This window comes from Lates calcarifer, linkage group LG7_1, assembly GCF_001640805.2.
Source record: "Lates calcarifer isolate ASB-BC8 linkage group LG7_1, TLL_Latcal_v3, whole genome shotgun sequence".
In the NCBI taxonomy this organism is placed as follows: domain Eukaryota; kingdom Metazoa; phylum Chordata; class Actinopteri; family Centropomidae; genus Lates; species Lates calcarifer.
Genome location: NC_066839.1, coordinates 20940424 through 20966679, shown reverse-complemented (window position 1 = coordinate 20966679; position 26256 = coordinate 20940424). Strand labels below are relative to the sequence as shown.

Here is a 26256-nt window from a genome sequence, read left to right as displayed (position 1 = left end):
CTAATAAGTCCCGGTAGCTAGCGTTAGCACTCAGCTAATACAGCCTAGGCCTTAGGTGTCTTGTTTTTACTTGCGACTCTGTGTGATGATATCAAACTGTGATCAGCACCGGTCCGCGTTGATGCTACGTGCCTGTAAATTAGCTTTAAGTACGCCAAAAGCGAAATGTGATCTCTATTGACTTTCAGTGAGTTTTTGTAGGGCAGCTACAGTTAACTCTGCTAGTTCAGCTACGCGGTTAGCCAGTTGGTTGACTGCATCATTCTACTTGACAGAACGCTAACGTTCGTTTGACAGCTCGCGACAGAATGTGTAACTAACCGTGCTGCTGTTTTCTAAGCGGCTTATATATTTAATATGTCATTAAGCCATGATTGTGCGTAAGAACGCGTTAGTTGAATAGTCTTACCATAGGATAAATGTCTGGAAGCAAGTGTGCGCATCCATGTGCTGAATTTAACTGAGACGTTAACATTTAACCACTGTTTTTGTCTGTAATTTGCTGTCTTTTCAGTGAGTTACTAGCTGACGTTAGCTAGTAATGTCTCTAACGTTACCATCCGCCGATATGCTTGAAACACCTCCTGGATACCCGTTTGAAGAAATAAACTATGAGGACATTGAAGTTGAGGAGGTAGGTTTTTTTTCTGGTTATGACAAGACTCAGTTAAAACTTAACATGAATTTTCAGAGGATAAGGTACAGAGGCTTACACCTGTAACTGGTTAACTGTGTGTCCACTGTTTTCAGGTGGTGGGGAGAGGAGCGTTCGGGGTTGTTTGCAAAGCTAAATGGAAAGGCAAAGATGTTGCAATCAAGACCATTGAGAGTGAATCAGAGAGGAAAGCCTTTATTGTTGAGGTATTGTTATTGTCTTTCTGGCACAACATGTTAAGTTGACCTACTCAGTCAAGATTTTGTCTCCAAACACAGTCAAGAACTGCCACATGCAATTCAACTATATGTATTACTGAAGTTGTACTCAGTGGTGGTGTTGTACTGCATTACTTTACTGTACTGTTCTTGATATTCTGTACAGTTCCTATTATAGCCATGTGTGCAATTGCAGAATTTCAGAACATTAGAAACACCTCGATGTAATGCAGTCCAGTACAATACCACTGTAAATGACAACTTCAACATATATTTACATCGATACCTCTGACAGTTTCAGTCAAATCTGAATCTTATCATTTCTGAGATAGAAGACTGCCAGGTGTAAAGGGGCCATTAAGTGTATGAAACTGATTGTAAACAGTGTACGAGGAACTCATTCTAACATGTAACCTGACTGAACTGACATTTTTGTTCATTTCAGTCAAACAGCTAAGGTGTCTCATGAAACAATAGATTAAACTATAAAAAATATAGGGTTTAAAAAGCCACCAAGGTGTACATTACAGTGAGTAAAGTGCCACATTTTGTGGCAATCCTTACTAAATGTACCACTCAGTTTTTCCAACCAGCCACCCTTAGTTTATATATTTACAGCTATTATCAGCTGTCACTGAATGTGGTCTGGCAGCACTCACTGTTGTTTGGGATCTTGGGGAGGGGCAGAGTCAGGTGGCCTGCAGGTGGGACTCAGGATGCAGGTTAGAGCTGTGCTGTGGCAGGTGGCAATTTCAGCACTTCAGTATCATCATTACCGGGGGAGAAGCCAGCGCCATGTTGTATTTCAGTATCCATGACCTGCTATGTAACATAAGTGTTGTGTTTGTTCTGTCGTGTTTTCTGGCAGCCTGCTCTCAAAGACACAAAACACAGACTGGGTGTTGTATATTTTTTGTACTCAGGGTGTGGAACAGCATGCTTTCAGATGGAACACTGCTTAACATTTTCTCCTTTTGTCTCCAGCTCCGGCAGCTTTCACGTGTGAATCACCCCAACATTGTGAAGTTGTATGGTTCTTGCAATAGTCCAGTAAGTTAACTGGAATGTTGTCATACATGCTCTATTAACTGCACAACCACGCTGATGCTCCAACTCACCAGTGACGGTGTGTTTTGGTATAGCTTTGTATGATTGTTTTGTCTGTTTTTCTCACTCAGGTCTGCCTCGTGATGGAATATGCTGAAGGCGGGTCATTGTATAATGGTGAGTTTACATGTTGTGCTTGAGAATAATACTGTTACATTAGCAGTGATGGCATTTGCTTCACTTTGCTAGTGGTGAAATGAACACAACCTTGCACAGACATGAGAAGCAGCCCTGTTCAGTTAACCCTCCCACTGTTTGCATGTTCAGTCACTTGTCCAGTTCTTTTATCAGTTCATTTAGCCTTTCACAGTGACATGCTGTATAGCTTTGTTTGCTCCTGTTAATGGACCTGAGAAATTGCGAGGTGTAGCAAACAATAATAAGCAGTTATACTTTAATGTTAAGGGCTGTCCCCAAGGCAGCAGTTTTATTTATATTCATTGATCAGGTGCTCTTTGTTCGCTAGTTCAGGCTTTTCCTTTATACACATATGTATCTTTTAAGCATTCAACCTTATTACTGATGTTTTTCTTCATCACACTGTATCTACAAATATAGTGGGGCTAAATAGCTCAACACATCATAGCAGTTGTTCATTTTGTGACAAAAAGCACCAAATGTGGCACGTGTCGATAGCCCTATACAGGACCATAATTGGATATAGGGCCATCACAAACTTAGACCCTTTCTTATCCCATTGGGCCCATATTAAATATACATAATATCTGTATACAAATAAATACTCATTTTACTTTATGTATTTTATTTTTTATTATGGATGTATTTTTTTTTCTATATTATTGTTATGATACATAGCAATGATGAATATATAAGAGCATGAATATAAAATCAGATAAGATGCATGTCAGTCAAGAACAGTATGTCAAATAATTGACTATACGTAGAAAATGAGAAGTATCAGGTGATAAAGGCTGTACTGTAAACTTGCATGAATATAATTCAGAGATACTGTTCAGACAGCTGGGAAATGAGCCAGTAATTGTGAAGCATAAATAAAGCAGTTGATGCCAATCAGCTGATCCAGGCTCTACCTGAACTAACACTGTGCTCCATAAACCTGAAGAGTCTGAAAGTTTTCCAAAATGCTTTCCATCTTTTTTGGAGAAAAATATTGATTATCCAGTCGATCCAATCTGTTTTGTCGGTTATTCTAATTGACTACACTATCTAAGGTAGTCTCAAACCAGCCTAGTCAGTTAGTCTAATTCTCTTGCATCCACAATCAGAAAAGTAAGTTGCATCTTGCTTGTACCTCAGTTCTGAAACCCCATCACACTGCAGAGTGTCTCTCCTCCGCAGCTGCTGCCAGTGCTGTCATTCAGACACTAGGGCTGAGAATATCAGAGCAGAGAGTTGAGTCGAATTACAGAGTGTGAGTCAACTCAGGGTCTCAACTTATACATTGACTTATCAACTGTTAGGGAACAGCCCTAATATGTCAGCTAAAATCGTCATCATAGGCTTTATGCTCAACACATGGGGAATACACAGATGAAAGGTTAGCCTGTCTAAGTAGATATGTACAGTAAACCTGACCACACTTTTCACAGAATAATCACATTTGTTACTTTCAGTTCTTTAGCTATAAATGGCATTTTACTGTCTCCTGTTAAATATTATTCTGTTTATTTCAGTTGGGTCTTGCTCATGTAGTTTTGACCATCATTTCTGCATTTTCAGAGACAGTTGCTCAGATCTAAGAATGTGGCAAGCATTGTCAAAAAGAAGTCCACCAGGGTGAGGAAACAGCAGTCAGACAGTCAGCAGGTTTTAAACAACTCCAGGGTTAGAGAAATTGTGGTTTAAAAGAGGACCAATGCAAACTGTAAGATTATTACTTAAAAATGTTTGTTGCAAACATCCCACAGTTACCAGACAGACTTCCTGCTTCATCTTTGGCCTACCTTACATGCTGCAGTTCCATGTACATGAAACATGGAACATCAACCACCTCTGAATGTGGCCTGAGCCATCAGATCTTGGCTGCATTCACACTTGTAGTTAGAGCTGTCCTCTTTGGATTGGAATTGGCTTAAATTATTTTGCTGAGGACAGTGTGATCATACCTGATTGAAATAATGTTCTAAGGCTTATATGTGTTGTCCCAGAAACATCAGATGGACACATCTTAGTTTTAACAGGATGTTAGTAAGGTACTCTCCTCTGTGCTTCACAGTTACCTGTCCTTCCTAGTTACTGAATCTCTCTCAGTGACTCCTGGGAGCTACAGTATGACACCAGAACTCTGATGTTAAAGAAGCTGTACCAATAGTTAACCATGTGTGTTTTACCTTTGTATGTGGGTGTTTCTGTGTGTATGACGGTGTCATGAATCCCCACAAGAGCTTGCTTTCTGCTTGGTTCCTCTGGACATTTATTATCTGTGGTGGTGGTTGTGACTGTGCTCTTTTGTCCACAGTGCTGCATGGTGCTGAACCCCTCCCCTATTACACTGCTTCCCATGCCATGAGCTGGTGTTTACAGTGTTCCCAAGGCGTGGCCTATCTCCATGGCATGAAACCAAAGGCTCTCATTCACAGGGACCTCAAGCCACCCAAGTATGCTCCTTCTCACCTTACACTCTCCAGGTTCACTGTAGCAACAAAGTACAGCTTTATTGCTTTAGACTAGTTTGATTTTGTTTGTGTTGTTGGTCAGGCTGATCTGATGTTATTAGCCAGAAATGTACTTGTTTCTCAACACACTATCACAAGCAGTTTGATCAGAAACATGTAGCTTCTCATGCATGTTGTTGTGCTCTGTAGTTAGTGTCTTAAAACAATGAAGAAAATTAGCATGTTCATTTTTTATGGATAATAATAACAACAACAGTGTTATAAATTTCTCATTATTATTATTATTATTATTATTATTATTATCATTAGTAATAGTTGTAGTTTCATGACAAAGTTTTTGGGGGGGTTCAAAACAGTCTCACATTAGACACTGCAATGAAAATACAGGCCGTAAAGTACAACCTGTGCAACAAAAAGCACACAGTGGAATGTCACTCCTGAAGGGTTACTGACTTTTGTTGCAGTTGGTTCTTAAATACAGACATTTCATTGTAATTTAAGTCATCAAACATTTCTGTTCTTCAGATTTACTGGTTTCACTGCCCTTGGGGTTTGGTTAAAAAAATGGAATTGCATTAAGTGAACAGAATTTGTAATTTTTGGATGGTGTGCACTCAGTTTTGATGTATACAATAGGTGTGTAAAGATGTAAAATCTAAAATGAAGACATGCATGGTAAAGGACACAGTTTTGATCAACTGGCTCTCAGTAACAGCACAACACTGGAGTGAGTTCTACTCTGACACCATCATTAGCAGTGCATGAAAAAACTTTTAGTCATCCCAATGAAACTACTGCAAGGCAGAGGGCTCAAGTTTAATCTGGCTCAGCACCCATGCCATTAACCTGGAGATTGCTGGACAGAGAATGTTTATCTTCTCACCAGTACTTGAAGCAACAGGCCCGCACCAACTCAGGCCCCTTCATGATGTTTTTAATACAGTGCTATTTTATCAGTCTGAATACCCAGAAACATAGCATTACTGAAGGATATCTAGATCCCAGAGCTTGTTTACCCTGCTCTGATGGAAAGAAAGCTCCTGGCAGGACTCTCTAGGAATGACCAGCTGGTGTGCTTCCTGGAGAACTGTTGTGGACTTTCCAGGAATAACAAGGTCATGCATTGTGACAAATTGTCAACTCTTGGTTATTTTATGTGAAATTATTTAAGGATATACCCTGTTTAATGATTCTTCCCAGAGTTACTACCAAGCCTGTACTTGCACTTCCTTTTCCTGTGATGAGATTGTGTTAATACACTGATATATTAAGCAAGTTAAAGTAAATCATCTAATGTGTAATTGTGTTCAAATATAACCTGCAGCTTCTGTTTCTGGAATATCACTTAAAAGTCAAATACATTACTGCAGTCTGTTTGTCAAGTGGTTCCAAACCTGTAGGTCAGTTGAATCTTAAACTGTTTTTTTTGTGAAGCATTAGACGCGCACTTGAGTAACTCACTGTTATGAGGAGTTTCAGATCAGGAGGATTTGGAACTACTGTGTTCTACCAGTAACAGTGCAGTGGTTTTACTCCATAAAATTGTTTCTTTTCATTGATGTTTTCAAATTCAAAGCTTCTTACAGAGTTCTTTTCTTGCCTTCTTTGTTTCAGTCTGCTTCTAGTGGCAGGCGGCACCGTGCTGAAGATATGTGACTTTGGAACAGCTTGCGACATTCAGACCCACATGACCAACAACAAAGGAAGTGCAGCATGGATGGCCCCAGAGGTATTTGAAGGCAAGTATGAGTGTCTTTCCAAGTATTTATTTGGATAACTACGCCATCAATGTTTTTTTTTTTTAAATTAGAAAGCACTCATATATATCTACTGTTTTATTTCTATAAATTCTCAGAATCACCACAAACCAGTGAACCACAACTTCGCTTTGTCACCTTTCACCTTCATTGCAGCTTAGCGCTCCCAGTATGGAAGCATTAATTCTTGATTCATTATCAACCATCTTACTCCCCTGCCTTATTGATGGTAGACTCTCAAGCATTGTGAGAAGATAAATGGGGTGATGCTGGTGGCTGTATGTCCCTCGGGACACAGCGGTGTAGAATTTGTGTTCTCATACAGCCAGAAGCCTAATGTATTTCTACATGATGAGACATGTTCTTGGTGAGGGGGTCAGGAGGAAAGATGAATTAAGCTCTAGTCATTATCTTGTTTTTGGAGGCAAGTTACAAGGCTCCTGTGCAACTAGACAGTTCACTCTTGCCCTCTCAGTGAACTCTTTATAACTAATTTGCATCAGTGTGAAATGTTATCAGAATGGCTCAGCGCAGCAACTTTAAAATAGGTGTGTGATGTGCACTTTAATGCTGCAATAATAGGCCTAGTAATTAAGCAACACAGGAGCTTTTCCTTGGTAAAAATTGCTCCCTTATTTTCCTCCTCCTCCTCCCCTCTGAAAGCGGAGATGAGATAAAAGCTGCTGTGCTTTCCCAAGCACATCCTCGTTCCCATCTCTAATGTGCCACAGAGAATTACCTTTATCAGTCAGTCGTGGATGTCAAACGGAGCGTTTTTCCTCTGTTTGTGAATGGCCTAAGTGTTGCTGTGGATTCCTCTGTGTCTGCAGGCAGCAATTACAGTGAGAAGTGTGATGTGTTCAGCTGGGGGATCATTCTCTGGGAGGTGATCACTCGCAGGAAGCCCTTTGATGAAATTGGAGGACCAGCTTTTCGCATTATGTGGGCTGTGCACAATGGTGAGTCACTGACTGTTTATGGGGGTGCAAAGGCCATGTCCAACTGTCAGCCACTGTGAGCCCACAGATGTGCCTGCCCAGCCAGGCCTGTTGGGAGACTGTGAAAGTAAAAAGCCTGGCAGAAGAGAGCTAAAAGACTATGCAGCACTCCCTGCAGTTTATTCTAATATGGAGATGGATGGAGGAGAATACTAATGGGACACTAATAATACCTGGGGACAAGTTTGATATTTTTCACCGCTGACTCTTTCTGCCTGAGTCATTACTGGCTCCAGCAGCAGGAGACAGGGGAGCTAGCATAAATTTGAAATATTTCTTAGCTTGTCTTGTGTGATGCCAAAAGTTATTTGTTCCTTTGACTGCCTGTGAGCAATTACTTCTCTTTTTTTACATTCAGGTACAAGACCTCCGTTAATCAAAAATTTGCCTAAGCCCATTGAGAGTCTGATGACTCGCTGTTGGTCTAAAGACCCCTCTCAGCGGCCTTCCATGGAGGAGATAGTGAAGATCATGACTCATCTAATGAGGGTAATATGTCCCCACATGAATGAATGGGAAGTTTTAGTACTTAATGCAGGATACAGTAATATGGGAATTGTTGTGTCTCTATAAATAATATCACAAAGAGTACAGGTGTACAGTGTACTCTGAAGTACAGTGTGTACTTCAGGGGATTTATCACAGCATTTTTAATTCATTACACAGTTGCTTGAGCTGCAGCATGGGAAGAATGTTATTCATGAGTTACATCATCAGCTCTTTGTTACGTGATCATGGAGATCTGTCGTGACTGAAAATCAAATTCTGTTGATTGACTATGAGCATGAGTAGAAACTACAACATGTGCTCATTCATGTTTACTCATTTGGCAGATTATTTAAGTGGTAGCAGTGAGGGACAACACTAAACCTTCAGTGCAGTAGGAGACCTTGAATTAAATACTAAGTACCAAATCTGTTCAGTAAGGCAAAGTGCAAGGAGATCAGATAAAGAATTTGGGAGCTTTCTCCGCCATCAGGGAACTACAAACAAGACCAGTCTGGACTGTGAATGCCTTATGTGCAGGGACGACAATGCCAAACAATGATCTTTGCTCATATCTTATAAATGACAAACAGGAAGAAAAAGCACAGAAGGTGGCACCTTGTACCATACCTCTGTTTTAACTCTTTTTAATGTATCAGGTAACATCCCAGCACTCAGATGTATTCTTTTACCTTTGTTTCAGAATTATCTCAAGTTATTATGATCAGTAAACAACTGGCTTTGGCAGTATCTATTTTTCATACTTTGCGGAGTGACTGTTCCCTGCTGGAGTTAATCTCACTTTTTCACACACAGTGAACTTAGATAGACATTGCATCTATGTTTGTTAAAACCAACCTCACTTATCCTTCCTTTTGATTTCTTTTTGCAGTACTTCCCAGGATCTGATGAACCCCTGCAATATCCATACCAGTATTCAGATGAGGGACAGAGCAACTCTGCAACTAGTACAGGTACAAAGGTCCTCTTTAAACTCCACCGTGGCATGATTGTTAGAGTATTTCTGAAACTGCAGTCTCTAGAGTTTACTCAGAACAGAGCCAAAAACAAAAAACATCCCATGAGCAGCAGTTCTGAGGACGGACACACCTTGTCGATGAGAGAGGTCATGGTGACTGGTTGGAGCTGACAGAAAGGCTACAGTAACTCAGATAACCACTCTTTATAACTATGATGAACAGGAAAACATCAGAATGAACAACACAGAATTTGGCTTCAACATCATGAGTCTATGGACCCAACCTGCCTTGTGTCAACAGTCCGAGGCTGGTGGTGGTGCTGTAATGGTGTGGGGACTGTTTTTGGCACACTTCAGACCTCTTAATACTCATTTTGTAGATGCTTAGTGACTTACCAGTGAGGGAGAACACTAAAGCTTCATGGTGCAGTAGGAGACCTTAACGTAAGCATTACGTAGTAAATCTGTTAAAGATGTGCACCAAATGTACATACTAAGTGTTCGTTTGGAATGTTAGGGTGTTAGAGGTGTTGGGAGAGGAGATGCTCTCAGAAGAGTCCTCAAGAGATTCTTGAAGAAAGAGAGGGACGTTCCTGCTCTGGTAGTATTTGGGAGCTTGTTCGACAAACAAGAACAGTTTGGAGTGAGAATGCTTTGTGTGCAGAGATGGCTGCCTTTGGAGGAACACAGTGGCTGAGAAGGAGCATAAGCCTGTGTGATTGAGTTCAAGTAGATGAGGATCATCAAAGACCAAGCGTGTGCTGTATTTTGGACCAAGTCTCAAACTGGTTTCATGAACATGACAGTGAGTTCAGTGAACTTCAGTGACCTCTGATCTGTATCCAGGAGAACACCTTTGGGATGTGGTAGAGCAGGAGGTTGGCAGCATGAGAAATGATGTGATGCAGTCATGACAACATGGAGCAGAATCTCAGAGGAAAGTTTCCAACATCTGGAGGAATCCATGGTACAAAAAACTGAGGCTGTTTGATAGCAAAGGAAGCCCCCTCTATATTATTATTATTACAGTGTTCCTAATAAAATGCTTGGTAGATAAGGTGTAATGAAGAGAAGACATTAGTGATGATGTTGAGTGTATATGAAATGAGCAATAAAGAAAGAAACACTGTGTTACTGTTATCTCTGAATCTGTACAACTACGATCAGTCAATTGCAAAATTTCTATTACGTCTCTTTGTTTAAAGCTTTTGAAAATGTTTACCGTAATGAAGCATCAAATAGAGGGAGAAAATGCTACAAAAATTATGTCAAATCTTGAAACAAAGGCACCATAATAAAACTTGTCTCCTTCCTGTGTCTATACTAGGTTCATATGTGGACTACACTGGCACCAGCACAAGCAACAAAAGCGATGCAAACATGGAGCACAGTGATTCTCAAGGGAGCAACGACACTATCAAGATTACCCCTCAGTTTGCACCTCATTTCAAGCCAAAGGTATGTCCGTCCCTCACATTTCTATCAAAGCCATTGAAACTTTGTCTCCAACTACAAAAGCATCAAAACAACCTTCTGTAGTCAGTGTTCCTCTGATCTTTTAGGGAGACCCGTTGAGGACTCTGCCTCTGTCCAGAGGTCCTGCCTGAGTGCCTGCCATTCTGACAGGGAGTGCTGACCTTTCAGAGCTGGAGCCCAAATACCATTTGCACCTGCGGGTAATGCCACACGTTACATAGCAAAACAAAGCAAAACATCAAAACAAGAGGAGCTCATCAATGCATATTGGCATGATGTTATTTTAGGATTAGGATTAGCCTTTATTGTCTACCTTAGGAGATATTTGTATCAGGCATTTGAGAGAAAGAACGTCAGGCATCACAGCAGCACACATTTTTGAATTTTATATATTAAGCAACATAATGCAACAATTTAACCTTAAAATAACCATTTCAAAAATATTTTGAGGGTACGCTGTTTGTGAATTGTGCCTCTGTCATTGCCATTTTGCGCCTGCGTAAAGTTCATAAAGCTTTACGGCACTACGTCAAACACAGAAGAAGCGAAATCAGCAATTCTGTCCTTCATCTATCAACTCCTTCGATCAAGTTTTGAGTTTGAGTGCCTGAGCAGTTGACAGGCTTTTTTTTTCTCTACACAAGTTGTTAGCTCCTAGGATTAGACTGCTTAAAGCACCTGCACCTTAATGGGCCAGCGTCCTGTAATAGCACTTGGGACTGCAGAGACCGCTGCAGCCTTTGCTCAGAAAGTGTTATGTAGCGTCGCTTTAAGCAAAGAACAGGAACGGCATGCAGCAGTTATTGTCGAGGCAAATCTTGCTGTCCACAGGAAGCCGCCGCCCCAACACCTGAGTCATATTCCTTGTCATGTGCTTTCATCACTCTGAGGTAAAGATTGATGCCTCATATAAACACATCCAGGCCTGTCAGACCCAGCCATGTCCCCTCCTTCAAAGGTTGTAACAGAAAGCAGCAGACTCACCAGTGGCGTCATGGTGAAGTTAAACCTCAGGAGCTCCCTCATGTAGTTTTTATTTAATTTTATTTTTTTACTTTTACAAGTTTCTGTAATTCCTGCATGCTGTTTGTGCTGAGAAATGTAGTGCAGTGGCTGCCGGCAGTCTTCGGAGTACCGCTCCACAGTGTCTGGAGTGGATGAGGTGCATGCTGCCCACACTGTATGCTCTGCATGTATGTGCCCTACATTTCCAGTCCAGCTGTGGGCCCCCCCCCCCAAAGTCTGTCTCAGTCTGCATGCTTGTTGTGTACGCAGCTGTATGTGTGTGTATGTGTTTTTTCGCAGCACGCCCACAGTATAAACGAGGCCACCGTAAAACTGCATCATTCGGGACCATTCTGGATGTCCCCAAGATCATCGTCACAGGTATCACTGGACCACTGGGCTTCCTGGTGACTGGGTGGAGCTAGCTTGGCAGGGCCTGTGGGTTGCTGTGCTCCTGTGTGTCACTCCATATGATACCCCCTCACAGAATTTTTACTCTTGTTTCATGTCACCATAGTCACTATGATAAAAAATTTAGGATGTTACGAGCAGGTCCTGGAGTTACACACATCAGTGCTGCCGTATGTCTCTCTGTCCTCTGTCATTTTAATTTGGCAGAAACAGAACATGAGTTAAAATCGGAGCTTTCTCATTTGCTATCACCTCTTATTCCCAAAATCTAGTTCCAACCAATTAATCTTCCTCTGAGGTTGATGCACTTTTTATCACATGTTTAAAAAAAGCAAACAACAGGAAATCCAATCAGAATAATGCATGTGTACATCAGGTGTCACACATGAGATAAGCTTCCTAACTCATGGCCCTGTCATCTCTCTGGCTTGGCTGCAACAGATCATGGGTAGTAGGAGTAAATCAGTGCACTACTTCTCTGCATTTGAGCTTGTCCTTGCTTTTCATGCATAGAGGACAGCGAGGAGAAAGCATGGCACCCCACCCCACCCCCACCCCACCCCTTCCTCTTGCTCTCTTTACATCCATTAACTTTGAAAAAGTCATTTTGATTAATCTCTCTCAGATTGAAGGTCAGAGCTATTATTACAAGCAGAGATACGGATGAAAGGACTGGGGACAGCTCTGGATGACAGAAAAGGCTTCTATTTTGGAGCCATGTGAGACACGTTGAATGAGAGGCTAATTTAATCCAGTGACTAAAGAAGTCAACTGGTGCATGTTATTAAAGGTAGGGCACGAATCATTGCATGTGCACACCTGGACACCAGGCCTTTCCCCCCAGCACACAAATCCTTGATGTCCATTGAGTAGGGGTGTAAGGGTATACACAGTCCACAGTTCAGTCTGTAGCTCAGGTTTGGGGGTCATGGTGCAGGGTGTTCTCAGTACAACAGAGAAATGAAAAGATTTTTTTTTTTCTGTTTTATTTTGAAACGTAAATATTAATTGGCAGCTTTTTGACTCTTGGACTATTTTTAACGCTTCACCTCCATCACCTGTATTGTCAGATTGGGAGGAAGACAATAAGGGTACAGAAAAATGAAGTAGCAATTCAATGTCATTATTAGGCTGTGTCCATGTATAGGTGGTGAAAGCAGCTGTCAAGGCTGCAGATAATTCCTGGATAACTGCAGATTGTGTAAACAAATCAGACATATTCAAATTTTATTCAATAATGTCAGACCAAAGTTTTATTAGTATACTCCCACTATAGATCTAAATAACATCAAATTCTCCTCCAGTTCTGGTTTGTCATCTTCACCCACTGCATACATGTTACACCTATAAGGCAGTCAGAGTAAGGATGGTTTAGTAAACAGGAAAATACTCAGCTCATTTCAAAATACTTCATTCATTCATCATTAATTCATCTTTGAAGGAGTAATTTGACACAAGCAAACACAAATACACATACAAAAAAACTCAAAGTTTCAATGTACAAGTACAACTATTGATTATTACACAGTATTTGTAGCAGGCTGAACTGAACAAAGTCCCATACTGAACAAAACATCCAGTACTGAATGGTTATGGATACACATATCATTACACCCCTGCTGAGTAATAATTGTAAATTATGGACTGAAAATCCTGAATTGGCATCTAAACTTGTTGATTATTCGTGTAGCAGCCTAAGTTTGTTAAGTTTCTTAAAACTACATGCTTCCACATGCTGTAAATATATACATTTAAAAAACATTAAAACTCAGTTCAGTTTAATGACAACAAACAATGGTTGCAGGTTAAGTATTCCACAACAAGAGCAGACACAGACAGTCAAGATCCAGGAGGTGCTTTGTGGTGTTTTCCTCTGTTTATGTGAATGTTTGTGTTGTGCTTGTGTGTCTCCATTGTGCCATAGACGGAGCTTATAGTCAGCCTAGACCAGATAAGCCCAGGCAGGAATCGATAACCAGGAAACAATCAGTTCCAGGTCATGCAAAGTCTAGTAGATGCACACTCTGGAAAAACCTTGTGTCAGTCCTAGTATATATTGCTGTGGTGTAAAACCTGGGAGTGCTATTTTTGGTGAGTTTTCATGAGAAATCCTCATTTGAGCCGTTATTTACTGCAGACTGAAAAAGTACAGCACCAAATACACAAATACAAACAGATGTCATAAACCACTGAAAAGCTGATGTTTTGGACATACCAGGTTTTCTCTCAACAGCAATGAATGTATGATTCAACTAAATCATACAGCAATGCTGTATGATTAGTTGATTAGTGTCACACTGTGTAGTCAAACAGTCTTGTTAATGAGTCACTATCAGAGTGCATCACGTTGAACAAAAATCCTCATCATCATTTGATGATGTTTTTGGATCTGCTTCAAGAAAGTTTGACTATTATTTATCACATGTATCACTCATGTCGGTGTGTGAGACAGAAGACAGAAGGGGCTACAGTGCAAAACACTATGATTCAAGGTTATATCTTGTGACTGCTGTTATTCTACAGGTGTTTACTCTACAGGTGTTTCAGGGACATCAGTTTCACCCTGGTGTTGACCTGGGCAGCAGACAGTTGAGTGATGACTAGGGAGTGCATTACTTGCCAGAACCCGGGGTCCTTGTCTGAGACTTCCCCTCACCCCTTGGCCATCACCCAAACCAGCCAGTCAGTGTAAACCCATCACATAAACAGGTTCTGCTGTTTGTGTGGATAGATTTGGTCTGCAGTGATTGGTGTGTGTGTTTGTCATATACTGTCAGTACAACTGGGTGCTTTGAGCACTCTGGTCACATTCTAGCCATGTCACACAGCGCATGTTTACAGGTCAGGATGTAAATGGTTAAATCAGGGCAGCTGTGGGTCTGGATCTCCTCCTGTCCACAAGCACACACCAGAAACCCCCCCCTCCACCATTACCACCTATAAACTATCTCTCATTCTCTGTCCTGTCTGTTCATCCTGTCCACAGCCACATGTGAGCCTCAGAGACGTCGCTCTGTACAGGATCTGCCAGGCATCAGCACAGAGTCCAGCCAGGTAAGACACGGTCAGATAGAAGAAAAGAGAGAGGGAATTTAACTTTGTCTAACTTCAGTTAAAGTGTGTGTGTGTTATGTGTGCGCGCATGTGAGCATGTTTTTCAGTTGAGACAAAATCAGTCTTCAAAAGAGTGAAATAGTTGTTTATGTTTAATATGACAGCACAGTTATCATTACTGTTCCATCACTGACTGACAGTGACACTGACTGTAGGTGGAGTTATAGTTGTGCAGTAAGGGTTTACAGCATAGCTACTATGGATGCACCGGTACTCAGTAAAATATTGAACAGTTTGGTCCGCTCTGGATGGTACAGTACGCCCTTATGGACCATTTCCTCATCTACAAGCATGGACATGTCCTGTGTTGCACCTTGGCTTGCTACCAAAACAGTTCCACAAGAGAAAAGACAAACCTCATTTTGCAGTCTAGTTAACTAGCATTAACTAACATTTCACAACTTGCCTGCAGATGTTAATATTGTGTATATTGTATGTCATCAGTAGATGTGAAAATGGATTGACTTTGCAGAAATAAAGCAAAAATGGAGGCTAATGGTCAGTGTTTCTAATCTGGGAAATGAGTATGAGCACATTGGATAAAAAACAATCAAGCAGGTATTTCTCTGTATTTTTAGTATTAACTCTAACCATTGCTACATGATGAATGTTCAGTAAAACTCAGAACACACACAGGAGACACAGTGGTAAGGACCGGGTGCCTCAGATAGTGTGCACTCTGGTGAACAGTGATAACCTGGTCAGTTCACTGTAACACAGTTTAGTCATAAATCAAATTCAGACCCAGATTTCACAAGTGACAGAGTGAAACTCTGATCATTCTTCAGCCTGAGAAACACCTGTCCAGATGTGTTCAACAACAACAGCAGCAACACACTGGTTTATATTTACCATGTGTGTCAGTGATGCTGCAGGGTAAACATGCTTGTTTACCTCTAGCAGACCTGTGGTTGATCAACTTGTGGGGAGCGTCCAGTGTGTTGGTTTTTTGCTCGGTACTGAGACATTTGTTGACTGGTCATTACATATTTTAGGGGGTGAGCCATCCTCCCTGTGGAGATCACACACTTGATGCTAAGCAGGCTGCTGTTTTCTGTTTTAATGTGAGGTTAATGATGTACAGATAATTAGTTTGTCACAACACTTCAGCTTAAAGTGATTCCAGATGAAAAACTGAACCCTACTAGAACCCTACCAGAGGGCTTTACTTCTGCTCCCCTAATGCACTTTATGTTTCTGTTTGCCACCCTCATCATTCTTTTTCTGCCGTGAAGCTTTGTAGATGTTTGACTGATGCCATCTTTTAAAAGTACTGGATGCATTCTTTGTCTGGAGAGAGAAATCCCCAGGGAGGAAATGTCATCGAATATGACATGCGTTTAATATGTCAGCTGCAGGAAAATGAAATCATTAGCGTAGGAACAGCCCAGTGCTCCCTCCCCACACACACAGCTTCAAATACATTCTATAGCTTGGAGCAATTCTCCTGCTTTCCCAAACATTTGTGTAGTAGGAAACCCACAGTGCTGTGGAATCACAAGTTCATTTAGAGTTCACCAGAAAGACTTTGTACAGAAATAGTGTTACTAAAAAAGATACAGTAGATTGTGTTGTGTTGGCTTCTAGCCCTCCAGATTTCCAGTGATGTGACAGTGTCATTGATCATGATTTTTTTCTGTTCCTTTAATTTGCTTTATATGTTATTGTACGTTGGTAACACAGGATTAACCTTAGACTTGATGGTATGTGTTGTTATACCAAAAATCCCACAGGTCTAAGTGTTGACATTAGAGACTGGAAGCAGTAAACCTTTACCAAGCTGATCCAGATCACATTTTACTACTCCCAACAGTCCAGAAGCTGTGACTGGCTGACAGTGTTTATGTGCTCTTGCAGGGGAGCAGGAACAGCAGCCGGTCTTCCAGTCCTAGTGTGAGGATGATGCCACCTGATAAGACGAGCAGCAGAGGTTACTTCTCCCCTGAGGACCCCACAGGTGCTCATGACTGCTACACAACTACTACAACAGAATCACACCAGACTGAATGAGGAAATATCACAGTTGCAGCTAGGGATGAACTATTTTGGGAAAATATCTAAGTGCGATTTTTCTGGCAGATATTACGATTGTGATTTGATTTGAGGATATCATTTTTGAAAGTCAAGCTTCACTTATACATGCATTTGAATTTTAGTTGCTGCTGGAGGAAAACAGAACAAAGTTTATTTCAGTGGCTGGCAGCACCTTCCAGTGCTTTATTTCTCTTCTTTTATGTCATGAAAAGAAACATCACTCTATCCATCACTTCAGCTCACTTTATTAACACAATATCTCACTAAGAGTTCATGAAGAAAAAGGCCGCACTTCATATGAATAATGATAGACAGGTAGAGGGGTCACTGACACATCAAGCCATTGACTCCCTAATGAGCTGGAACGCTGTATGTGGTAGGATGCAGACACTCTCTGTTGATAGGCTCACACACTTTCACACCAGCCTAAATGAACTGAACTAAAGGAGCAAATGGCCTTTGGTGTAGAACCAACATTGTTACTGTGGTGTCAGAGACAACACAGCCTTTACCCTCTCTCCTCTTTTCAGACACCAACGGCTCAGACAATTCCATTCCCATGGCTTATCTCACCCTGGATCACCAGCTGCAGGTACACCATCCAGTCAGCCTCCAGCAAACAGAGCAGTAGGACACAGTAAACTGCTAGTACCAGCTCAGTGATGAAGGGACTCTCCCTGAAAACATGGTGTGATCTAGAAAGTAGAATGTGAACATAAATACCCACTGGTAATCATCAGTGAGATGTTCGGTGTATTATTATCTGCTTACACCAGACTTACAGCTGATAACAGTACGTGAAGCAGTGATGTATGAGCAGACCACATGAAGTGAATTAACAGCAACATGCATGTTTATTTGCAGCCCCTCGCTCCCTGTCCCAACTCCAAAGAGTCCATGGCTGTGTTTGAACAGCACTGCAAGATGGCCCAAGAATATCTGAAAGTGCAAACAGAGATCGCCCTGCTGATCCAGAGAAAGTAAGACCAGCTGTACAAAGCAGCTACTTTTCATCTGCTGAGGTCACTCTGTGTGTACAAAGAGCTTGGTTTGCGTGTGGAGTTGAATCAATTCACTTCAGTGCATTGAGAGCTTTTGATTGTTTATTCCTTTACAGGCCTTGTATCGCCATTTAATCTCTGAGCTGATTGTATATTTCCTCTAAGTGCTGATGGCTGATCTGGTTTGGGAAGAAAGGCAGGACCAGCTGGCTGTTCAGGCCATCATTTTTAGTAATCTTACTTTTTAGCCTCATACAGTCTCTGGTACACAGTCACTGATCATTCACAGTGTATTACACAGATGTCTGTGCATGTTATCAGTAAAAAAAGTGAAGAAATCAAAAAAAGTTAACATCAGTGTCTGCTGTAGCGATAGTAAAATGACATAGCTTCAGGACGAAAAGAAGTACAAACAATCACTCAACATGAGTCAGTTATGTTTACACAACCTCTACATGTCAAGTACACTGATATGTAGGCTACTCTCTATTTTGTAAGTAATACATTTGCAGTAAAGAAACTAAGACATGAATGTGTCAATATGAATATAAGTGGGCCTATAGAGTTAACTGTGTAGAGCTTACTGGCATTGACTACCAGAGGAGAGAGAGAGCTGCTAAAAAGAGCTGGTCTAGAAAAACTGAGATTTATCCATCTGTCCATCATATATACTGCTCATCCTGAAGAGTCGCACCCTCTCACCAGCTGACACTGGGTGAGAGGCAGGGTACACCCTGGACAGATCACCAGTCTATCACAGGACTGACACAGAGAGACAAACAACCATTCACACTCACATTCACACCTACAGCCAGTTTAGAGTCAGCAGTTAACCTGCATGTGTTTGGACTGTGGGAGGAAGCTGGAGAACCTAGAGAACCCACACAGGAACAGGCCTGGGAGAACCAGGGCTCAAACCTGGTGACAGTACTAACCACTGCACCACCGTGCCACCTGATATGAATATTAGTTTTAGCCAAATTTCAGTTATTTGATTTTTATTAGTGTCATCACTGACAAGTGAGTTTCATTTTGTCATGGATTTTTAATTTGTATGTCTACAATGCATTATGGGGCTACAGCTGTCGCCATCTTTTTGTACAGTTACCATGGTGACAGGTATCTCTCATAAGGTGCCCATGTCACTCTGCAGTAACATACAGACTGAGTGACCTCATTACATCTAGTTAGCAGTCTCCAAACTGTGTTTATCACAGAACCAATCTCTGTAATCTAATCTGGTGGAGTTAAAGCTAAGATAGCATCACTGCAGCTGTTGACTGTGAGCCATACAGGAGCTGGACTCACTCGCTCCTTCACTAACCTACTGATGAACTGTCTGGGTTTAGTGTGAGAGGAGATGCTGCATCACAGGATAACATCAACTGTGGTGTTGGTTTAGTGAACATCCAGAGGGGGATGGTTACGGACTGAAAGTAACGCAACATTACATCCACATCACCTGATAATTGCATTAGCATTTTCTAAATGCATGTTTTTTTTTTCTTTAGAGACAAATCGTTGGAAGCTGTTTCTTATTTAACGGTAGAGTGGCTAAATCATCTTCTGAATAAGAGATATTTTGGGCAGTGAAACTGTTCTGCTGTTGTAGTTAGTTGTAGTTTTGTAGTAGTGGTTCCACAGATGCAGGTTGTTGAATAAGGCTTAGCATTAAAATGTCCATTTGTTGGTCTTTGACATTAAGGTTTAGTTTTAATTTGTTAATGAAAAATACACATTTCATCATAGTTTTAACTTTCAAAAGTTCATTTTATTTAGTTTCAGTCCTGTTTTTTTTCGTGAACAGTGGGTCATCACAGAATATTTTACAAAGTTTTCATCAACCAAGAAAAAATTGGTAATGATAGAAATATAATCCAATGCTTAATGTTATCACAAGCCCAACCATATCCATAGTGTTAACTCTAGTTAAAAACATGTGTTAGGATGGTATGATCTTATTTTACCTGCAGATGTTTGTGATTTGAACAGTGCGTGCTGTGCATTGTTATCTCTGATACTCTGATCCGTTGGTCCCGACTCAAAGAGTCCTTTCCTTTCTCCATTTGTTCCTTTCATTGTTGTGTGTCTTGGTCAAATCCTCGACGCAGTTTCAAACCCACTCTCTGATTTGTCATTTGAAAATTGGCAGCAGCTGTAAATTGGTCACTGTACCGCTGTTAATATTATTTAAGTTTCCCCCAGCAATAAAATGAAAAGCGATTCACGTTCAGCCCTGAAGTCAACAGCAGTCGTTGTCCTCTAATCACAAAGCCACAGATTAACACATACACTCACCCAGCACTTTATTAGGAACACCTGTACACCTGCTTATTTGCATCACTGTATGAAACCACAGGTGGAATCTAAGACTGATGGATGATTTCAAAAGGTTAAGTAAAGGAATCATCAGCATCAGCATTGACAGAGTCCTGTCCTCAGTTTGACCTCACTGGACAACAGGGTTATTGGTGATAAGTGTCAGAAGCAGCAGCACTGACAGCCAGCTGACATGTAGACATGTTGTGACTCTCATTACTCTGTAAATAAAGGGACTGAAAACCTCCTGGTGTCTGAAGGGTTAATGTTGCTTGTCTCCGTAGGAAGGAGCTCATTGCCGAACTGGACCAAGATGAGAAGGACCAGCAGAACACATCCCGTCTGGTGCAGGAGCACAAAAAACTGCTGGAGGAGAACAAGAGTCTGTCCACATACTACCAGAAGTGCAAAAAACAGCTGGAGCTGATCCGGGTCCAGCAACAGAAGAGACAGGGCACGTCATGATGAGACACAGACATGAGCACTACTGTCCTCCCTCCCCCTCCCCAACCCTGCACTATAACACTACCCACTCATGCTCTGCACACACTCACACTCGCACACACACTATTGCCAGTCCAGCTTTGTGAAGAGACCTGCCTTCTACTGTGTCCTGCATGTTGCAATTAGACCCGTTCTCGCAGGTCCTCCGTACGTACGCGATCCTCACAGTGTCCTCTGTGGACTGCTGACCAAACAGTCGCTGCACCCCCCACATCCTGATCAGCCCAGATCCTGCCTCTGTGCTTCAGGACAGACCTCTAAGCGGCAGCACGGCGGCGCGATGGCGGGGCCGATGAGTATGGGTCGGGTTGTTTGCTCTCAGGACCTCTGGGCTGCCTGGTCAGTGTGTGTTTGTGTGTGTGTGTGTGTCTGTCTGTCCTCTCCAGACACAACCGTCCTCCACAATGTGAAAACCAAGACAAAGGCTTTTCAGCAAAAAGTGTGTGACTCATGAAGAAGTTGTAGAGAAATGAGGACGTTTGAACCCGTTCTACAGTGCGCTCATTGAATCCGTATTATGCAAATCACACACACACACACACACACACACACACCCTACATCAGCGTATGTATCTCTAACCTCTCCCTTCTCTGATCATGAGCATGAGCCCTTCCACAGTCCACCACACCTGTTTACTTCCTCCAGGTGAAGTACTTTGTGTCAGATGTCACAGTAACAGGAAAGGCTCGGGGCGTGTGGAGATCTGGACGCAGCGTTAACGATCCGCTCATGCTCATGCAAAAACAACTAATTTCCAGGGCGAATACAGAGAGCTGTGGATTCCCCTTTTCATTTTGACTTCAGTATTGTTTTTGCGTGTAGATGTTTTTGTCTTTTTTTATTCAGTAGTTCACTTTGTATGATAGCTCTTGTGTCATTTTACATTAGGACATATTTTATTTGGTCTGGGAGTGCCCTCACAGACAAACTGAGGGGCCTGTAGTTCCCCAAACAGTATCTAGTTTGTTTTTAGTTCACATGTTGCCTTAGAAGTTGCCTGCATTTTAAGTGCTTGTTTTATGTAACATTTAGTGGGGATAAAAGCTGAAAAAAAAAAAGATATTTTTAAATGTAAAGGACATAGAATGAAATTCTTCCCGAAGAGGACTGAGAGGAATGTATGTCTGTGAGCTGACAATGTAAATGTTTCCCACCAGCGTCACATTCAGAACAACAGCATGTACTGAAAAAGAAGGTTTCAACGTCAGAGAATTTTTTTGGTTTCTTATCCCTCAAGTATTTTTTGCACAGTCGCTTTTTTTCCATCTGGTCATATACACATTTTATTTCTCATTTAGAATATTCTGTTTTTAGAAGTTCAAGACTTGACAAGTCTTACTCTTAAAACTGTTACTGTACATGAGGAACTCTGTTCATCACACACAACTCAACACTGTTTCTAAGTGTTTCCTAAATTATTGGGAAATGAGGTACAGTATATGACATTGAGAAAGGCATTATGAAATAAACTGAATGGTGAAAAGATGCAGGTTTTCATGTGTGAATGTTTGTCTCTGATGCATGTTTAGTGTACTCACTGTATTATACTGAAAATTCAAACTGATTATCAGTTTTCTCTTCTAGTGAAGGAGCTGATCAGACAGATTGAGTTTTTCTATCCAGGATGAAATGTTGATGTGATCCTGACGAAATGACAAAATGAATCATTTAACACAGAGAGTCACAGTCGTGCAGTGGTTAGCACTCTTGCCTCAGAGCAAGGCTTCTCTGTCTGGAGTTTACATGTTCTCCCTGTTCTCTCTCTGTTCTCTCCAGGTTCTCCAGGTTCTCCAGCTTCCTCCCACAGTCCAAACACATGCAGGTTAACTGCTGACTCTAAATTGCCTGTAGGTGTGAATGAGAGTGTGACAGGGATACAGGGTGTACCCTGCCTCTTCGCCCAATGACAGCTGGGATAGGCTCCAGCCCCCCCCCACGACCCCTTAACAGATAAGTGCTATAGAAAATGAATGAATGAATAATTGAATATTTATTTACAACCAAACTATTCAGTGGCTTTGCAAAGTATTCCGACCCTTTCACTTTTTACACACTGTTTACTGTGTTGTACATTTAATTTTAACTGCATAAAACTGCCATTTTTGCTTATCAGTCTGTACTCAATAACCCATAATGACAAAATTGAAAAATCAAAAACTGAAATCTCTCAGTAGAGAGTAGTCAGACCCCGACCAGGCACTGATCATCACCTGGTTATCCAGGTTGATGAACAGTGATGTTGAAACATTGTTCTTCCAGCAGCTTCTCCATCTCTGCAGAGGACCTCTGAACCTCTGTTAGAGTGACCTCTAAGTTCTGGGTCTCCTCCCTGACCAAGGACTTTCTTGCCCAGTTTCTCAGTTTGGTTCCAAACTTCTTCTTGATTTTCACAGTTGTTGAGACCACTGAGCTCAAAGTGTGCCTTTCTATACCGTGTCCAGCCAGTTTGCCACAGGTGGACTCCAGTCAAGTTCAGTAAAGTGTAGAGGATGTTCCTGACAACAATTTGGAGCAAAGGCTCTGAATCCTTCTGTAAATGAGAGATTTCAGTTTCTGTTTTTTAACAAATCATTTAAAAAGGCTCATTGAGTGAAGACTGATGGGGAAAGATGACAATTCATTTCTAATTAAATCTATTACACAATGAAGAGACAAAAAATGAAGGGTTCTGAATACTTTCTGCAGCCACTGGACCACACCACAGTTTCTTTAGTGCAGCCTAATTTGCAGTGAAACAAATTTTGATCACCCTTAGTGACAAATTACAAAAGATGTAAGTGAATGTGTGATAGGGCAGAAAACTCTTGTCACAAGTGGGAAATGTATGTATTCTGTTTATAAACACTTAAATTAAGAGGTGAGGCAGATATGGTTTTCTACTCATAGTTTCTCTCTCTTTTATTTTTCATTTCTTTTTGTTTTTGCTTCAATCCTCCTGTTTCTGTGATTGTATGTTGAGAAATTGGGAAATTTGTGTGTTTGGAAAATGACTATTTTTTTATTGATTTATGATTGTCATGTCACAAAATGAAAATTGCAAGTCTCAAAAAACGTGCACATACAGTATATACACCTTCACACTGAACAGTATTAGGATTTAGTGGTTGATCAAAACGACCAAACATTCGGACAGGATTTGCTGCTTTGTGGACATTTTATAAACTAAATCTTGAGAGTGTCCACATACTTTTGGACATATAGCATCCTTTATTATTGTTTTTGAATAAGAAAATGGGTCTGCACAAAACAGTACAAGACACATCTTACAGTATGCGTCCATTTTGCTGTCATACACCAAAGAGGTGAAGGGTGTTTGTCAGTCTTCTCAGGGTTATGTCGTCGTTCTGACATACTGTCTGTGCTCTGCCTCTCAGGAAACACAGGGCTTCACTCAGAGACCCGCAGCTGAAGGACAGTGCTCCGCAAACGTTACGTGTGTCCATTCAGCCAGCAGGTGGCGCTAAACATCCAGTCTTTGTCAGTGACTCAGAGCTGAGGTTGTTTTTCACAGACAAAGAACCACACATGTCCTCAGTGAATCAACGTCCAGGATCAAAGTGAATCAATATGTCATGCTACACGGCCCACCCCAACCTACTTTACTGACTGTGTGAAGAACCGTTCTCTTGAAATGAAATGATCAGTTTGATATAGAAATAGATTCAGTTACATAAGATGCATGTGGTCTTTGACAGTGGCAACCCTGATTGTGACACTCATCCGTTCTCAGTGAAAAAGGTTAAAAGACTTTACATTTCAGGTCTGAATTATCTGAGCATTCTGCTGACAAAGACTTTGGTTTCTTTTTGTTTTTGTTTTTTGCTTTCTGTATTTGAAGTTGCAGCTAAATGGGGAACAATGAGTCATTTCATTGTGGAGAAATGATGTAATCTTCCTTCTCCAGCCAGGTATTGTGTGTGCGCTCCTGCTTGCCCTCAATGAACCGGTGGAAATAAGGAAGACGAGTATTGCTGCCAGCTTTGTCCTGGGCTCTTTTGTTTTCAGAGGGGCACGTAGTGTTTGTCCCACTGACGGCTCGTATGAAGGCTAAGGCGATGGTTCTGTTTGTGTGTGAGGCCATGGGAAGGAAGGCTACCATCTGGCCTGTGTGTGAGCTTTTGTTCTCACAAGGACAGATGAAATTTCACATGTCACATTTGACAACCTCTGAAAATACCTGTGTGTACAATAATCCTTTGAACGTCTCATACCACTTTCAATACAACCTGAGTTCCTGTCAAAAGTCACCATCTGAGGCCAAAGTTGTCGTGTTAAATGTAAAGACAACGCTGACGATGTGAAGCGATGTGAATTTTAAATTCTATCTGGAAAAGATGACAAAGGAACAAGTGAACAAGATGATACATTTGACAAAGCATTTTTCAATAAATGCTTCTATGGAGCCATTCTGGTTCTAAATGTTCAGGTTTGATTGCTCGACCTAGTACAGCAGTACCAAAACCTGGTTTACAGGTACTTGCTTCTTTAAATATCTGTGTGTCAGTCAGGGCTGATTAATACTTAGAAACTCCTGAGGTTCAGTACAGAGGCCAGAGTTCTCAAATTCAGATTTGCAGCAGTACCAGAACCTTGTTTGACATGTTTGCTAGGACCACTTTGGACTTGCCTCTGCCTGTGTGTGGAGTAGAACTGGGTAATCCTTCAGTATTTGAATTTTAATACAGAAGGCAGTTTTATGAGCTGAAATTCTCATATGTTAAATATTGCTTTAACACAAACGTCCAAGAATTACTGGCATTGGAACTGTTCAATAAAAAATAAGTGAGGAGAATTACACATTTGTCCTCACTCAGTACCCAGCAGCAGCATACCTGGTTTAGCCTGGTTTAGTGTTTGCTTACTGGAGTCTCAACAACCTTAGAGCTGTCACCATTATAGAGAATTTATATGTGTTATATTTCTACATTTTTAGAAAAAAACATGAACACAAATTGTTTTCCTGTTTTAATCTTTATGCAGATTATGAGATTATGGACAATAACATCCTCATCTGCCTTTGTTCAAGTGTATTAGTGAATGTAAGGCAGTAGTATCACCTCTGTTCTCTTTTAGCAATGGAAAGTTGATGTTGCACTTGAAAACCTGTGTGTGCTTAAGATTTTATCTATGGCATGGTAGCCATGGAAACTGGATGACATAAATAGGCTAGCGGTGGCAGAGAGAGATGTTGCCGTTTTCAATAATGGACAGAATTTGGGTCATAATATCTTGCATGTTGGTCTATAAATTGCACTCTGTGCCAGTTAGGATTCCATTAATCTGCATGAATCCCTGGTTGGTCTTCAAAGTGGCTGCAGGCAATTATTTAAGAGCTCGATAAGGTCTCCTGTGCAGAGTCAAAGATGTTAGAGGAGCAAAAAGCGTCACATTCCATCATCAGATTTTTTTGTTTATTCCTCTCATGTATTATGTAATTATGCATTGCATTTTAGCTACAGTAACAGAGTAAGTCTGCTAATTGGGATCATGAATTAATTTGTTATTTGGAACAGAACTCAACTCTGCCATTCTCCATTCATAATTTCACCACGAGTCTATTCACAGGGACACTAATGAGGGTAAGAGGAGGAATG

The 26256-nt window shown here is 41.2% G+C and overlaps 1 protein-coding gene across 1 annotated transcript; it reads left to right on the top strand.

Annotated features, from left to right (window-relative positions):
* Positions 1–22147, top strand: map3k7 (mitogen-activated protein kinase kinase kinase 7). The gene is given in 19 exon segments (XM_051072054.1): positions 1–149; positions 515–634; positions 751–861; positions 1858–1923; positions 2052–2097; positions 4421–4559; positions 6192–6320; positions 7169–7293; positions 7691–7821; positions 8711–8792; positions 10125–10255; positions 10360–10453; positions 10456–10473; positions 11579–11659; positions 14676–14743; positions 16661–16760; positions 17368–17429; positions 17702–17817; positions 20442–22147. Coding segments are annotated over 18 exon segments (1773 nt in total). The 5' UTR covers positions 1–149; positions 515–541; the 3' UTR covers positions 20623–22147.
* Positions 22148–26256: the final 4109 nt, after the last annotated feature.